Here is a 16,899-nt window from a genome sequence, read left to right as displayed (position 1 = left end):
TGGCCTCCTCTGTCTGTGTTAACGATATTGGAATTGACTATAAACATATGATAAATGCATCAATTTTAATCTAATTACTTAAAGAAGGAAAGGTGGCACTCAAATCAAATCCACACATCATTAGTGCCTAATATTGAAAGTTGATACGAAACAAACCATAGCCCAATATACAGCTAAAGACAGCTAGAAAGACATAACTAGAACTAGAGAGATAATACGACATGATATAACTAATCTAGCAATCATTCCACACTGCTAAATTTGACGTGGAAATACACAGAACACGCCTATCCTCTAACGTGTGGAAATTTATTTGCAGGTAGACCCTTACCCATAAGCTGTACATACTTGCGTCTGTCTAGTGGTGCGTGGCACCCAAGAGAGCGAGAAGGAATGTTCTGTAATGGCTTGATGTTTCTGAATGCACTGCATCGTTCAGAGATTTTCCATATTTCTTTTGGTACTCTGCCTTTATATACTGCAGATCAATCTCTGCTCTTGTCACTATCACCCTGGTAAGGGTTTTATCGTCAGTTCCCATACCCTTCATTGCCTTGCGCAGCATCTATATTTCGAGGTGAAACATGCCGTCATTACACATTGACGGTGATATCTAGCACACACAGAAATAGCAAATCCTGGAGAGAATAAAATTGAGACAGCTCGAAGTTTACCTTTGCAAAATACCTCCCAGGGTTCTCAGCACACTGTAATATAGTCAAGAGACCAAGCTCAAAGTTCCCAGACGTTTCCCTTTTTACGGCCTGCAGAATGATTCAAATTATTCGTTTACTATACAGAGTTTCTACGCAAGAATTACAGCCTTTAAATGAGATAGGTACCTTTTTAAGTGAGTTCCCATACATGCTATGATAAGCAGAAGATATAGCAGCCAATTGCGCTCGGCTCCGTTCAGCGAATATGCGTATGAAAGTGTCCTCATCAGTTCCAAGCTTCTTCTCCCCAGCTTTAAAGAGAGACTTAGCATCATGCTCTGCTAATCCCCTGTCGACCTCAGGACCTTCATACCGAGGAACACTAGCATATGCCAGTAGCAACTATAGCATAGAAGAGCAGGGAAGCACATAAGTAAGGTTTTTTGGTTGAAACTCCTTGAATTACTCCTAGCCATGAATATATTCATAGATTATGAATATTTTATTTACATCTTTGTAATATTATTTGCCACAATTATATGCTTATGTATGTAAAAATACACGCCAACAAAATGAGGAGTAGTTAACAATACCAATTATTGTGGGAGCTGTAGCTCAATGGAAATAATTAACATTTAAATAAAAGATTACATGTATAAATTAAGTACCAAAGGCTAAAAGATATAAGACCAACTTCAAATTGCAACAATTTCTTTATAGATATAAGACCACTCTTCAAATGAGAATACTCTACTTGTACTTCTGACTTGTACGGTATGCTTGCTCCTGCCTCCTTTATCTTCATTTACAACATTAGTCTTTAGGTGCTTGGACGACGGTATCTTATACATGACTCAGGGTTTACTGACAGAAACATGCAAGCATACTCAACTGAAGCAGAGAGAGGTGTTCGGTGAAACACAATTTATTCAGCTGAATTTTGTTGACATGTAAATATGAGCATTTGATGAGAGAGAGAGAGAGAGTTTGGACCTTTTTGAGATCACCAGATGCTTGGTATTCAATATCATGCTCAAGGTAAGCATGAAACTTTGCATGGTAGATTTGTTTGAAATGCTGTATTTGAGTTGAAGTACGCGAACAAATGACTTCAGTAGCAGCTTTCAGGTCAATGACATCACCACTCAAAGCTTTCCTTACTACTGTTGCATCACGAACAGCTGGATCAGGCATCCAAAGTAAAATTGCTCTCTGCAACCATTTCACAACATGAATATGAAAATTGTTCATAAAATATAAGGTGCTGGAAAGACAATTCTACAAGTTTATATAAGTGAAAGCTTATATCTGGAGAAAAAGAAGTATAGATCACTCTCGTTTGTACCTCAATATCACCCCTAAGTTCTGAAGCCAGACGTTTAGTAAGTTCTTCGGAATATATAGTTCTGTACTCTTGCTCGATAAGAGCACGTTGCATTGCGTCCCTATGAGCAAGGATATTAATAACTGCTGCAGTGTCGCACCCAAAACCTGAAATTTGCAGCTACCACCAGTCAACTTACTACTGTACTAGATTTTTTAAATCTGTAACATATAATTACAAGGAGCCAGCCACGCTTTCCTCTACCATATCAAGATACAACCTAATCTCCAGCTTAATAGAAAAATGATAAGCCGCAATTTCACGGGCTACATTGTTTGCTAGTGGTGAATAAGCAGTTGAGACTGTTGAGTTCATGCTAATGTAGAGAGCTTCATGACCTAATTAATAATCCAATTGGCTAAATCGTTGATTAATTACGAGTCGATGAAGATTTTAAAGCATCCCGAGGGCCATGAGCCCAACGAAATTTCACTAATCCGGATTCTCGACACATTCTCTCTACAAGCTTTTCGCGTTCAATTATCCACTAACTATTTGACGTCCTGACCAATATATGTGTGATTGGAGTCGGAATCAGCTTGCTGATTAACCTTCCTTGTTCAGGTTGCATGTCACTTGCAGAATATCAAATCGCCCAAATTATAAAAGAAGGCCCTCATATTATCCTCCAAACACCAAAATCACGAAATTTTCACATAATAAGTAAATAACCTAGCAGACCGAGACTCAAATCTAGAACATTACAGCAATACGATGAGCTAAACCCGCAAAAATGCTTTGAATTTGGAAATCACGTCTCACAACCTGCAAACAAAATAAAAAAATGAAGAAGACGAAGTTGTCACCCTTGAAAGCGCGGTAGAGTGCCGCAGCATCATCTCGGGGCGAAGTCAAAACTGGAGGAACGCTCAATGTCGCCATCTTTGATTCTGTGATCTCTGGTGAATTATGCAGATTTTTGTTGAACAACTTTCTGTGGCAGGTACAGATCACTCATAAATATCGGATGAGATGGGAGCGCTTTACACGTCACCGCACAACATCCGTAGCGAAATGTACAACCGCATAAATTAGTTGAGCCACGCGTTGACGCGGACATTTTGCAGGTATTTTAACTGATTGGTAAAATCATTTGTTAAAGCAAGAGAGATGTACCCTGAAAAATTAAATAAATTATTATTAATGGAGAATGAGTCACTTTATTAAATAGAAAGGAGTCAAAAATTAAAGAGTCACTTTATTAAATAGAAATGAGTCAAAAATTAAAAAGTGTATATTTTTGTAAGACGGATGAAGTATTATAACAGAAAGTTTGTTATAAAAAGTTATGGAAAACTCTCTCTATTCCACAAAGTTTGTCCCAATTTAATCCGGCCCGTGTTTTAAGGAATTGTTTTACTTTGTATTAGAAGGAGGTGTGTAGTGGAATAAAGGTCGCACATTGAAGAGATTGAGAAATGTATTTAATGTCTATTTTTGGGAAGATTTCAATTGAGACAAACTTTGTGAGACGGATGGAGTAGTTTAATGTTTTAACGAGGAGTAGGATGGACAAATTAAAGAAAAAAATGGACATGTTGAGTGAGATGGAAGGAGTAGTTGATATTTTTAAAGAACGGACCAAAATAGAAATAGCTACTAGGAGTATTTTTATACTCCCTTTTTCTCACAATAGGACTCACATTCGGTGTTGACTTAAGTTTTAAGAAATGCAAAAAATAATAGATTGAAATATGAGGTCCACTTTTATATTTATTTTATAATAATAGTATGTATATAAATATATTTTGGATTTCGGAATACTTTAATGTTTAAAATATCTGACCCAGTATTATCTAAATTTTTAAAAAATCTAATTCGAACCTAAAAATCAAAAAGTCCAAATCAAAGCTTAAATATTTTAATTTACTTTGAATCAGATTTTAGACATTTTGTTCACCGCCAAAAATATTCTCATCTCTTTGCCCACTTGTTTCCTCTTTATTTATTAAATATAATGAGGAGCGGTGTATTTAAATTTTCAGGTAAAGTTCATTTATCTCCAACTCCTTTTAAAATTTCGTTGCTAATTGCTAGTGCGAAGGAGATTAAATTATGGAAAAATGTTTTTATTTGGGGTGGGGTTGATAGAGTTTTTTGCCACACGTAATTATTATTTACCCAAAATAATCCTCATATATTATGATAAATTTCTCTCTACTTACTTTTTCACTGGATTTCTTACTTTATTATTTTACATTAAAATACGTATAGTATACTACTCCCTCCGTCCATAAAAAATAGATCACTTTCATTTTCTGCACTCGTTTTAAAAAAATAATAATAAATAGTTAAAGTGGAGAGAAAGAAAAGTAAGAAAGAGAATAATATAGATAAGAGACTTCTCTATATTGTTCTCTCTCGTACTTTACTTTTTCTTCACTTTAATTATTTATTATCATTTTTTCAAAATGAGTACATAAAATGGAAGTGATTTATTTTTCGTGGACGAAGGGAGTATATGAGAAGTTATATACATCAAGTTTGTTTTATACAAATGTTAAAATGCAGTGTCGCTCTTCCTTAAAAAATTAAAATGAGAGAGAGATGCGCTAATGAGCTTTCTTTTAGATGTGTGGAAGTAAATGTAATTGTTTCTTGTTCTTTGCTTATAGTGTATAGCCCAATGAGCTGTAGGTTTGGTTGAAGGTGAAAATATTATAATATAATTAAAATCGTCTTTACATAAATTATTAAATATTCTGAATTACTTATAAGGATATTTGAAATAGGTTAAAAGATGCATATAAGTAAGGTAATACTCGCAGTCGCATCACAAGGAATATCTTTGTCTTATAAAATAAAGTTTCTACAAAATTTACCCAGGGTCATTAAACTCATATAAGTACTTTTTTTATCTTTTGAGAATATATAAATTTCTCCCCATCATATTACACCTTTAACAGCGATAAATATTTATGTTGGTGATTTGTTGGAAGACAACTAATCCATTAAATAAAATATACTATTTGGTATTATAATTTTCTACAACTTATTTTTATTTAACCAAAAAAGTCATTAATTGCATTTTATTTTTTCGATCCCTCTTTCGTCGCTCTATAAAGACCTACCTTTTATTTCTTTTTTCTTCCATTTTCATTAAAAGCATCGCTCGTTACTCTCTCTCCTAAAACACTCCGAGTAGCTCTCTCCGGTGATAAGCAAAAGTACAAAAGAGTCGATTCAAGTCACAAATTGTGTTCGTTAATTAAGAAGACTAGTCAGGGTTGTATGTATATTGATGTACTCTATATTTATTAAGGTTCGATATTTTTTCAATTTGATTTACTTGTGAAAAGTCAATTACCTTTAAAGAATGCATGAGTTTTGGATCTTGATTAAAATTTATTTGGTAAAATCGTATTGAATTTTTAGCGGGGTAGAATTTTCGTTCATGATTTTAGTTTTGATGAGCATGATTTTAATTTAAGGGTAAAATTAGAATCATAAGAAACAAATTCATAACTTAAGCCAGAAGATAAAATCCTCACTCGAGAGAGTTTGCACAATAATTTTCAGACCCGTTAGTAAAGATTCTTTACGCGTGAATCGTGTGTACCCTATTCAACTGAGTGTATTTAGATTTTAATTTTATTATCATTAAATACACATCCTATGGTGGTTGCAATAAGTAGATTTATACCTTGTAATGCAATTCTCTTCTCTCTCACACGCAAATCATTTAATTATTTCTGTGGTTCGTTAAATTAGAAAATAATTTATGTTACTACCAATGAAAATGCGTGGAAAAGTACTAATCTTTATACACTATATATCTATTGGGCCCATAAAGCTTCACATTCTTTTATGGGTTTCTTTCTTATTTTATGCATATAGTGTAAGCCCAATAGGTTGCGCCTCTACTGAAATTATTGAATATTTTAAATTATTTAAAAGGATATTTTGAAATAAGTTAAAAGATACATACAGGTAATAATGGCATCATAAAGAATATTTTTGTCTTATTAAATAAAGATTTTAATAAAATTTACTTAGGATAGTAAACTTTTATGTACTTTTTTCTTTTGACTATATATAAAAATTAATTTCTCCCATCACATTACAACTATAACAGTGATAAATATTTATTTTTCTTTTATTTTGTTCGAAGTCAACTAATCCATTAGATAAAATGTTCTGGCATTATAATTTTCTACTACTTATTTTTATTTAGCCACAAAAAATTATTAATTACATTTTATTTTTCGATCCCTTTTTGGTTGTTCTATAAAGACCTACCTTTCTTTCCTTTTTCTTCCATTTTCATTAAAAGCATCGCCCCCCTCTCTCGCTCCCTAACAAATATAGCTCTATCTGACGATAAGCAAAAGTCGAAAAGAGTCGATTCAAGTCACAAACTAGTCAGGTTTGAGTTGTATGTATATTGAGTACTTATATTTTATCGAGGATCAATATTTTTTTTAGTTTGATTTACTTGTGAAAAAACGTTTCTCTTTAGAGAATGTGTGAATTTTGGATCTTGGTTAAATTTTATTTAGTAAAATCGAATTGAATTTTCAGCGTGGTAGAATTTTCGTTCATGATTTTAGTTTTGATGAGCGTGATTATTATTTAATCATATGTAAACACACATAGTTTTTTGAGTTGGATTTAGGGAGAGAGAGATATAAATATATATAATAATTAGAAAAATCATAGTAAACAATACTCCTAACCTAAGCCAAGAGAGAAAATCCTCACTCGAAAAAGTGTGTAAAAGAATTTTCTGAGCCGTTAATAAAGATTCTTTATGCGCGCATCGTGAGTGCACCTACTCAACCGAGTGTATTTGCATTTTATTAGCATTAAACCGAATTACACATCCTAATTATCATAGACTCATAGTTGCTTAAAGCGATTATCTTCTCTAACACACGCAAATCATTTTATTATTTTTGTCGTTCATTTGAATTAGATAATAATTTGTGTTAGCGATGAAAATGTGTTCAAAGGTGGTGTGATCTTTACAAAGTCCTACTTATAAAATTGTTACTACTACTATGTACTATCCGCTAATGGTAAGTTGACTAATTTTTTTCACATGGCAATAAAGGCCCCCAATATTATTTAAGTCAATTTAGAGTTTTAGACAATCTTATAGTAGCCATTAGGTCATTTTATGTCTTACAATAAGATTATTTTTCCTCCCAGTCACAAATTATTTAATTTTTTTTTTCATTTATTTGAATTAGATAACTATTACTTTGACTAAAGACTGAAAACACAAGTTAAAAGGTTGCTTTATAGTCTTTTGGTTGAAAATTTGTTTTTATACCAATTAGACCATTCGATGACGGTAAGTTGACTATTTTTTTCACTTTTTTTACACGCACTTTATTAGTCAAATTTATTAGTTGTTTATTTGAATTTACACCAATTATTATAAGTTGATTCTTTTCCTTTTCAATCCTAAGTCATAGTAATTCTTTTGGCCTGCGAAAAATTACACATTGTTTTTTAATTGTTGCACATTCGTGAGGCAACTAAGTTTCCCAACGGTTATATTCATTTGTCATCTGTATTTCATTTTTTTATATTAATAATCACAATCTTACTGTCACAAATTAACAAGGCAGATCTACTAAGAGCTTAGGATGGGCATTTGCCCCACCTCATATTTTCAACTCCATAAGTATATTGTCTACTATGAAATTTATTTTTTTTAGTTTTTAACTAAATGCCCCTCATTAAATACTTAAATTTTCTTCATAAATAAATTTACCTCTCTCCCTACAAATTCCTGGCTCCGCAAATTAGTAAATCAATACACAAAGTTATATTACAAGTCTGTAATTATGTATATCGCTCTCTATCGCACGCACACATACGTGCGTGTTCCTGCGCGTTCGTGCAAGTGGACTTATATATTTTTATTCTTACTCTACAAAATAGGTCAAATCACGGTTCTAATTTAAGTACTAATTTATTCGCGTGTTTCTAAGTTCTAACATATATTATGCATAATTAATCCACATTCGTTATTTTATTGGTAATACTAACTTCTTAATTGGGCATTGTGTAAAGAGCTCATTCTTTAATTTCTAGTACATTGTTATCTGTTTTGGGAATCATGGTGATTGTAATTTGATCATATGTATATCATTATGTGTCTAAGCTATGATGGATTGACTTAATGTTTATTCTTGATTGAGTTTTGATATTGCACAAGCATTCTAGTTTTGCTATTGCACTAGCATTCTAATTTTGATATTGCACAAGCATTCCAATTTTGATATTGCACAAACTGATGCATCTTTAGTTGGCAGATGACTAATTGTATGGAGAATCAAGTTGCATCCTCGTTGTATGATTTGTTTGGGGAGCCAAAAATCGCGCCTCGAGTTGGGGATGAATATCAGGCTGAACTGCCTCAGTTTCGTGGAGATTCAAACACTGGTATGAGTCGGATGGATGAAATAGACGAGCGCAGTGGTATGGTGCCTGAAATCTGTGATGAATGCTGGTCTGAAGCTGAGAAGGGCTGTTTCCTTGTTGGATTGTACATATTTGCAAAGAACTTTGTCGAGATAAAGAAATTTGTTGGGACGAAGGATATGTTAGCTGTGCAGTCGTACTACTATGGGGCGTTCTACTCTTCACAGGAGTATCATAGATGGTTCAACGCTAAGCACAAGAGATGCAAATTAGGCCGGGGATTGTTTTATGGGCTAAGGCTGCAAGAATTTCTATCTAGGGTGCTACCAAGAGTAGAGGAGGAGTCTCGGAATGCTCTATTAGAGGTACTTATTGCTGACTGCGCTTTTTCTTGATTGAATGCCAAATACTGCAGAAATGTGCTGATCTTGTGCATTTGGTTGTTTTTTCTAGGTTTCTAAATCATTTGAGAATGAAAAGATATCAGTAACAGAGTATGCCTTCCGTTTGAAGGCGATGATTGGTACAGAGTTGCTCGTGGAAGCCGTTGGCATTGGGAGAGAGCATCAAGATCTCACTGCAATGGCTACGCGGCACTCAAAGGCACGCGGCCATGATATGCCATCAGAGAAGGTTTATACCTCACTTACAACAGCTGAGATATCGAGCTTGTTGAGTGGAGAGCACCGACTGAGCAAGGCCAGATCGAATGATCTGTTCTGGGAGGCAGTCTGGCCGCGTCTGCTAGCAAGTGGTTGGCATTCAGAGGAGGCCACGAACTACAGAGACGTTGCTAGTTCAAATGCAAGTCCTAGCCTAGTTTTTCTTATTCCCGGAGTGAAGAGATTTTCGAGGAGAGATTTGGTGAGAGGTGATCAATATTTTAATACTGTGGCTGATGTGTTGAGAAAAGTTTCTCAAGAGCCTGCCCTGCTGGAGCTCGACCAAGAAGCAGAACAATGTGGATTGAGTAATGATGAGAGTTTTTCTGTCACTGTTGTGGATACAGGCCTCCCAGATGGGAAGGTAGTCGAATTCAGAACCTTCCCATCTGCAGCAGAGATTAGTCGAGAAAGGACTGATGCCGCGGATGAAGAAGCTCGTGCGACTTCCCCTGATGTGCACAAGAAACGCACCACTCGAGATCAAGTAAGCAAGAATCTTGATATATTGCCATCCACTAGCAACAACAGCATTGAACAGCAGCAACAACCTCAGTTTTATATTGACCTCAACTTCCCTCCAGAGGCCGAGGCTGGCTCCTTTTCTGCTGAGCAAGATATCATCGCTTCCAAAAACAATGCTAGCTCGAACCAAACAAGGTTTAGCACGAGGCGTAGGCCTCCAACGATGAGGGTTCTAGAAGCTGTTGCGCACGGATACTTGAGCGTGAACAAGAAGCAGAAGAAGAAGAAGAAGGAAGATGGGCAATGAGCAAGCGAGGTACAACGTGATGGTGATGATAATTACTCTCCCGCTCGTTGCATATGCATAGGCCCGCCTTGGCCCCGACGCCCTCGCCCGTTCTTGATTTTTGTCTGCAATTTTGAGAGAGTTCAAAGTTGAAAGTTGAAAGTTGAAACTAAGATATTGATGAGAAAATTTTGCATGAGTCCAGAATTTAAGTCAAAACTCCAACTGATGGAGGTGTGTATAATGACAGGAAAGGGCCTGAGGTGGGAGGGTTTCGACGGTATTCGGTTTCGGGGTAGATTGGGGAATTCGCTGCGGCGGATTAAGGGCAGCCAAATTTCAGTTATTTGATTTCTCGCTCTATAGTCTATCACACTGAAATGATTGAATTAGTGTTAGAGGAAGTGGTGGGCATTCGATTTTGTGGAATCAAATTTCGGCTAATCTGAATTGATATGAAAATCCGAGATTCGAATTATGAAATCCGATCTTAAATTGTACAAAAATATAAAAATTCAATACCAGAAATCCGAAAATTTGAAAATTCAAATATATTCTCCCTCTGTCCTACTCAGCATGTCCATATTCTTGAGTAATACAAGATTTTAGGAGAGGAGTTGATTAGTAGAGTAAGTAGAGAGAAAAATGTACTCCCTCCGTCCCCTAAAATTCGTCACCATTTGACTCAACACGGGTTTTAAGAAATGTAATAGAAAGTAGATTTAAAAAGTTAGTGGAACGTGGGTCCTAATTTTATATGTTAGTTTTATAATAAAATGTGAGTGTGAATGAGTTAATGGAATGTAGGGTCCACTACCAAAAATGGTAAAAGTGAAATGTTACAAACTTTTAGGGACAGACGGAAATGGAAATAGGTGACAAATTTTCAGGGACGGAGGGAGTAGTATAAATCTTGTTTTTACATACTCCCTCTGTCCCATATGTGCACTTTCCATTTTCATCAGTCCCACAAAAATATGTGCATTCCATTTTTGGAAAGTTATAATGTAGGTCTCACTATCTACTAACACAACTTAACTACAGTTCTTCACCTCTCTCTTACTTTACCATACAATTCTCCTCCCCTCTCTTATTTTCCCAATTTTATCTTAATTCTCATGCCATATCCATTGCCCATATTTTTATGGGACAGAGGAAGCGTAATTTTTCTCTTCACTTCAATTATTTATTATTTTTTATTTTTCTCAAAAAATGGACAAATTTATAAATGAGACGGGTTTTAATGTGCAATTGGTAAAATAAGAGAGAGGTTATTAAATTAAGAAAGAGAGACGAATAAAGTACTGGAAGTAGTGTTAATGGATTGTGAAATTCACATTATTAGTGATGTGTAATTCGTTAAAAAATTTTCATATTTAGACTTGGTCTAACTTTTTGGGATGGCCAAAGTAAAATTAATCTATTTTTTGAGGATGGAAAGAGAATCATTTTTTCAATACAAATGCCAAAAAATAGTGATTCAATTGTAGTGATACGGATGGAGTATTAGTTTTATAATAAAATTTGATTAAGAAAGAATCAGTGAAATGTACAATTCACTAATAAAAAAAAAAAAAAAAGTAAGATAGTAATAAATTTTGAAGAACACGTGAAAATAAAAATAAATGAAGTATTCAATAAAGGTTGAAAGGGTCAATTATTTTTCAATCTTACTCTATTTTTTCCTATATTTCTCACCATGAAGATTGTTTAAGTCGGTACTATAATTTTAGAGGACATTTGCTAAACTGATACTCTATCCATCGCCAATAATGGTCATAGACACAATTTTTTGAAAAAGGTAATAGAAAATGAATGAAAAAGTCTAATGCAATGTGAATACTCCCTTCGTCTTATAAAAGATGTCACACTTATGGGACGACACGAAATTTTAGGAGGTTTTGTTTTGTGTGTTAAATGGAGGGAGAAAATATAACTTTTATATTTATGTGAGAGAGAACTTTTTCTATAAAGAGAAATGTGACATCTTTTGTGGGACAAACTAAAAAGGAAAGTGTGACATCTTTTGTGGGACAGGGGGAGTACTATTTTTATATATTAATAAAATATGAGTGAGATGAAGTTAGTGGAATATAAAGTATATTACCAAAATTAGTAGAAAATAAATGAGACAATTATTTACAAACAAGAGATTTGCAATGTGGATCTCCTACTCCACAATCCATACTCTGCTCCTACTCCACACTAGGGCTGGATCGATACGATATACCGTATCAAAAACTTTATTTCATTATCATACCGAAAATATTGATATGAAAGAATTTCATATCGTTATTGTTTCGAAAGTTTCGGTATACCGAAATTTCGGTATGGAAAAAAATTATACCGTTACCGTTTCAAAATTTCGGTATATCGTACCGAACTTCGGTATACCGTTCTGAACGGTATATCGATATTTCTTACGATATACTGAAATTTTATACCATTTCGAATACCTTTATACCAAAAATTATAATTTCAAAACTGAAAAATAAAATCAAAATTAATATAATTTTAACATAATAAAATAAACATTGTCCACATCTTCATAATCAAAAAATATATAATTAAGTTATATGGATATATTTATGATTTAAACTTTTAATCTTAAAAAAATAAATTATATTATTATTATTATTATTATTATTATTATTATTATCATCATCATCATCATCATCATCGATATAAATGGTATAAACGATATGTATCGATAACTCGATACGTATTGATTTTCGATATATTTCGGTATATACCGATGCTATCGATATATACCGTATATTCGATATAAAACGGTATATCGTGGTATAAGAAAATTCATATCGTTATCATACCGAAAACTTTCGATAAGGTATTGTACTGTACCGAAAGTTTCGGTATACCGAAAATTCGATATATTTCGATATTTTTCAATACGATATGATCGATATACCGTTTTTTCGGTATATTTACCCAGCCCTACTCCACACACTCACAACATAATAAAATAATACTACTATAAACATGAGTAATTTTAATAAGTGATGTGGATCCATTTTATTTTGATGTGAGTATAGAGTAGGAGTGGAGTAGGGATTGTGGAGCAGGAGATCCACATTGGGAGATTTGATCTGTTGAGCCCCTAAATTGAGCGTTGGTGTGAGCGACTTCCACGTCATCAATAAGCTCATTTTATTTCTTTTCTCTTTCTTTATCGTTCTCCATTTTTGTTCGTCTTCATCTCTTCTAAAATACAATTTCTTTCTCTCAGAGATTAAGTAATCATAGAATTTTGCAGTTATCTATGTAATTCTTTCTTATGCAAATAATCCCTCTGATATTTTGTATCTTTGAAGTAAGAACTTAAATGCAATTTGCAACTTCCCCCTTCATCAATTGGCTATCGGAAATGAGCAATTGCAAGAAAATCGCACTACATCTTCTCTGCTAAAGTAAATAAGATATCTGCAATGCTGGAAATATATATAATTGCGTCGTTGGCGTGAAATTAAGCTATAATTGAGTCTGATTTACAAAATTCGATGAGAATCGCGATGCGGTGGAAATCGCACACAAGTTTTCAGGGTTGTGTATGATGAATTCGACAGCTATGGCAATACTTGCTCAAACACACCTTTATGTGGCGAATCGCCGGCAAAAATGGTCCGGGAGACGTGACAATAGAAAGCTCTCAAATCGAAAAATTAGCATTTAAATTGAGGAAAAAGTTAATTAGTTGATGTCACTACAAGATAAAGGTTGTCCAAGGACGCTTTTTAATTCAATTGAGGACGTTTTTTTTTGTGTTTTTAAATAAACTACCTGACGCCTCAAAAAGTACCCTTACAGGAAGTGTGCCAAATACAATCAATGACACTTTCAAATAGGTAATTAATTTTTTGTGACGCTTTAAAACGCGTCTCCAATATATTTGGGACGATTGCAAAATTGAGTCTCCAAATATATTTGGATACGCTTCTAGATAGCATCTCAAATTACATTTGGGACACTTTTAAACAGTGTGTCCAAATAAATTTGTTTTTGGGACACTTTAAAAGCGTCTCCAATATATTTAAGATATCCCTAAATGATTTCTCCAATTATAATTTAATCTAGGATTAATAGCCTTTATATACATAATAATACGTGAAAGATAAAGAGAAATTGCTAAAGACCGAATAAGAACTAAAATAATTTCATTTATCTCAAAAAGGCTGCAGTCAGCATCCAAGCTTTTTACAATTATAGAAAGACATATACTAGAAAATACAGTCTTCCATCAACTAAAACAAGGCCAAAACAGGGCAAAAGAAACAAGACATTCAGCTCTGGTCTCGGTTCAGCATCTCAACTGCATTGGCAACATAAAAATAATGAATAGTGGAAAATTAATACATGAAAAAACAACACTGGAGAAGAAGAGTACATGGTATCCAATTTTCCATAACAAGAACCAACCAACAAATATTTTGATGCAATAAATCAAGGGAAAGGGTAACGGCATTATACCACGAACAAAGTATGTGGTGACTCCATTGTCTCAGACTCGTTGGCATTTGGTCTTGATAAAGGTCAAGTCCTCTCCTTGTAATATGAAAGTAAAGCAGTGTAAACATGAAAGTTTGACAGAGATCCTGATAGAGGCTGCGCATTAACTGTGATGAAAAATACGACTCAGATAAGTTTCACTAATATCCATATCTGGTTTATGCAAATGTATTTAAGTAATCCATGTTCTATCCTCATGCAAGGGGAGACAAATATATATCTGAATATAGAATGAAACGCCATTACCTCCCCATTTTGTAGAGTCAAACCAAAATGTTTCCATGCATTCTTCTGGCATAGCAATTCAGCATGTCAATATATCTGAAATTTCATAAAACTTGGTCATAATGGAGAATAAGTGGAGGGGGATGCTAAAAATGCATATAAGTATAAAGCAGCAAAAGAAATGTGAAGGTAGATTTCTACTCCACTTACTATATCCTCCATAATATTTTGCATCTTGATATCCATCATTGTACTTGTTAGTCATAACCGAACCAACAACTTGCATCACATACACAAAAGTGACCTTTTCAGAGGGATAAGCTTGAGCCCCTGCAACATACATGAATTTCAGCATTTAGGACACAATAAATCTCAATGGGAAGAAACAACAATATGATCACATAAAATTAGTGACAGCACATTGCAATCTGATGAAAAGCAAGAGAAGATAAGCACAAGTGACTTTCTATTGTCTAGCCTTTTCATGCTCGATAATGTCAGCAATTTTGGATCAACGACCTCCAATAATGCATTTAACTGCTTGGGCTACTGTTTTACAAAAGCAGAATTACCGGATTAACTTCTTCCCGAATAAAGCAACCCAGTGTTATGGCGTGTCCATTTTCACGAACCAGCAAGATGCTTTACTGTAAAAATATTTGTATTAACATCAATTCTGCATTGCTCCCCACCTCATATACACTTATAAATCAACAAGAGAGATGTTTCACATATAAATATAATAAATATCTATAAAATCAAGCTAACTAACCTTAGAAAGTATCTTCCAATGCTTAGAGTCGTGAGCAGAAATTTCAACTTTCATTGTAGAGTTCCTGTTCAGTCTGAGAACAAGCATCAATATTAGGAAGATCATCCAAGTTAAAAGAAATACAAAGATGAAAGCAATCGCAATGGCATTTAGAAATCGAGCTTTTGTGATATGTATGTACCTTGGGTAAAATTTTAAGTATTTACTTCATTTCTTCTATTAGCTTCCAGAATCCTATCAGCTTCCAGAATCCTATCAGCTTCATCTATCACAATGCACTACATACTTCAAAAAATGAGCATAGAAGTAAGGCAAGAGTTGTATGACCACAACAACTAACTAGATTCTGAAGGATGTAATGTTTTGGGAAGCTCTATAATTAAAACTTTGCAACAAAGATGAAGTGATCTTTGGCAAGAACTAGAAAACTTTGTCATTTGTAATAAACGAAACTTCCTCAATGCAAATTAAACTGAGATAGATGCAAAATATGCAATGGTGGTGAGTTGTATGTATTGAAAATAGAGTAACCTAAACAATAAGCTAACAAGATACAAAACCATCTTTAACTAATTCAGAAATAACATCTGCACTTTTCAGTACAACTTGGATAGGAAAACTCAACACAGGTTGCCCCAAGATTATCTAGTTTGGAAATATATATATAGTGGTAATAGTTTCATGAATTTAATATCATATAGTGTCTCTTTAACGTACAACCAAGCAGACACTGCAACAGTTTCAGTAGCACAAGCAAAAACAGCAGGACCTGCTTTAATGAAGGGTATTATAGCGCTATTCATGTATTATTCATAAGTAAATTCCAAACAAGTTTTACATCAATTATGCTCAATTATCCTAATTTGAACAAAATGATCTAAATTCAGCTCCCCTACAAAACTAGACACATCGAAAGTATACAATTTCTGCCGAATCTAGAAATTTTTATATTAATTTTAAGGAGTTGACAATAGCATACCTAATCATAAACTGATACTTGATTGATGACATATCTGATTAAGATCTCAACATCATATTTAAAACAAGACCTCCACATATAGCATAACGAGAGTTCTGTCGCGGCGGTCATTTCAGCCGAAGACAGTGAGGAGCGAGGGGAGAATGGATCAGAATTTGAGGAAATTTTTTTGAGATTTACCGAGAGAGGAGCTGGAAGCTGTCGACGACGGTAGCTCGCGCTGCAGGTCGAAGGCCGAGAAAATTTCGTGAGAAGTAGCGTTCGACCGATTGTGATGATGCGGGAAAGACTCGCCGTCGTATAATCGGAGAGGGAATTCAAACGAGAGATGGCAGATTTCGGCGATGGATTCGCGATTTCAGGAGGAATTGATCGATTTGGAGGAAGATGAATGAGGGAAAAATGAGGGCAGATTAGGGGAAGGTTAGCGTGAATCAGTAAGAGGGAGAATCAGATGTGAAGGGTGGAAGGAGGATACACCAACCGGCGGCGACTTTCGCCGGAGAAGAAAATAATTTTCTGTGTTTTGCAAAAGAGAGATGATATTGGAAAAATAAAATGTGCCCTAATA

At 34.3% G+C, this 16,899-nt stretch overlaps 2 protein-coding genes and 1 long non-coding RNA gene across 8 annotated transcripts; 1 reads left to right on the top strand and 2 right to left on the bottom strand.

The window, feature by feature from the left end:
• Positions 1–55: 55 nt before the first annotated feature.
• LOC125218909 (annexin D5-like) lies at positions 56–2,969 on the bottom strand. 2 transcript variants are annotated; one of them, XM_048120710.1, is made up of 6 exons: positions 2,847–2,969; positions 2,002–2,147; positions 1,650–1,868; positions 843–1,058; positions 675–764; positions 56–565 (listed from the first exon to the last, which is right to left on the bottom strand). In XM_048120710.1, exons 1-6 carry the CDS (start codon positions 2,920–2,922, stop codon positions 359–361), a joined length of 954 nt encoding a protein of 317 aa, XP_047976667.1. In that variant the 5' UTR covers positions 2,923–2,969; the 3' UTR covers positions 56–358. The 2 variants fall into 2 exon arrangements, with proteins under 2 accessions (XP_047976667.1, XP_047976668.1); XM_048120711.1 differs by having other exon boundaries at positions 2,746–2,848.
• Positions 2,970–8,318: 5,349 nt separating this feature from the next.
• Positions 8,319–9,849, top strand: LOC125220241. The gene is made up of 2 exons (XM_048122403.1): positions 8,319–8,780; positions 8,869–9,849. The coding sequence occupies exons 1-2, from the start codon at positions 8,319–8,321 to the stop codon at positions 9,847–9,849; spliced, it is 1,443 nt and encodes a 480-aa protein (XP_047978360.1).
• Positions 9,850–13,983: 4,134 nt separating this feature from the next.
• LOC125219898 lies at positions 13,984–16,891 on the bottom strand. Of its 5 annotated transcripts, none has more exons than XR_007176235.1 (8): positions 16,509–16,890; positions 15,531–15,627; positions 15,350–15,422; positions 15,150–15,224; positions 14,788–14,907; positions 14,599–14,673; positions 14,314–14,459; positions 13,984–14,155 (listed from the first exon to the last, which is right to left on the bottom strand). It is a non-coding gene; the product is annotated as an uncharacterized LOC125219898 (long non-coding RNA). The 5 variants fall into 5 exon arrangements; XR_007176233.1 differs by having other exon boundaries at positions 15,531–15,634; positions 16,509–16,889; XR_007176234.1 differs by having other exon boundaries at positions 15,531–15,614; positions 16,509–16,889.
• Between the last annotated feature and the right edge of the window lie 8 nt (positions 16,892–16,899).

This window comes from Salvia hispanica, chromosome 4 (genome assembly GCF_023119035.1).
Source record: "Salvia hispanica cultivar TCC Black 2014 chromosome 4, UniMelb_Shisp_WGS_1.0, whole genome shotgun sequence".
NCBI classification, from domain to species: domain Eukaryota; kingdom Viridiplantae; phylum Streptophyta; class Magnoliopsida; order Lamiales; family Lamiaceae; genus Salvia; species Salvia hispanica.
The sequence above is the reverse complement of the archived record's forward strand: the minus strand, read 5'-3'. Positions and strand labels throughout refer to the sequence as shown.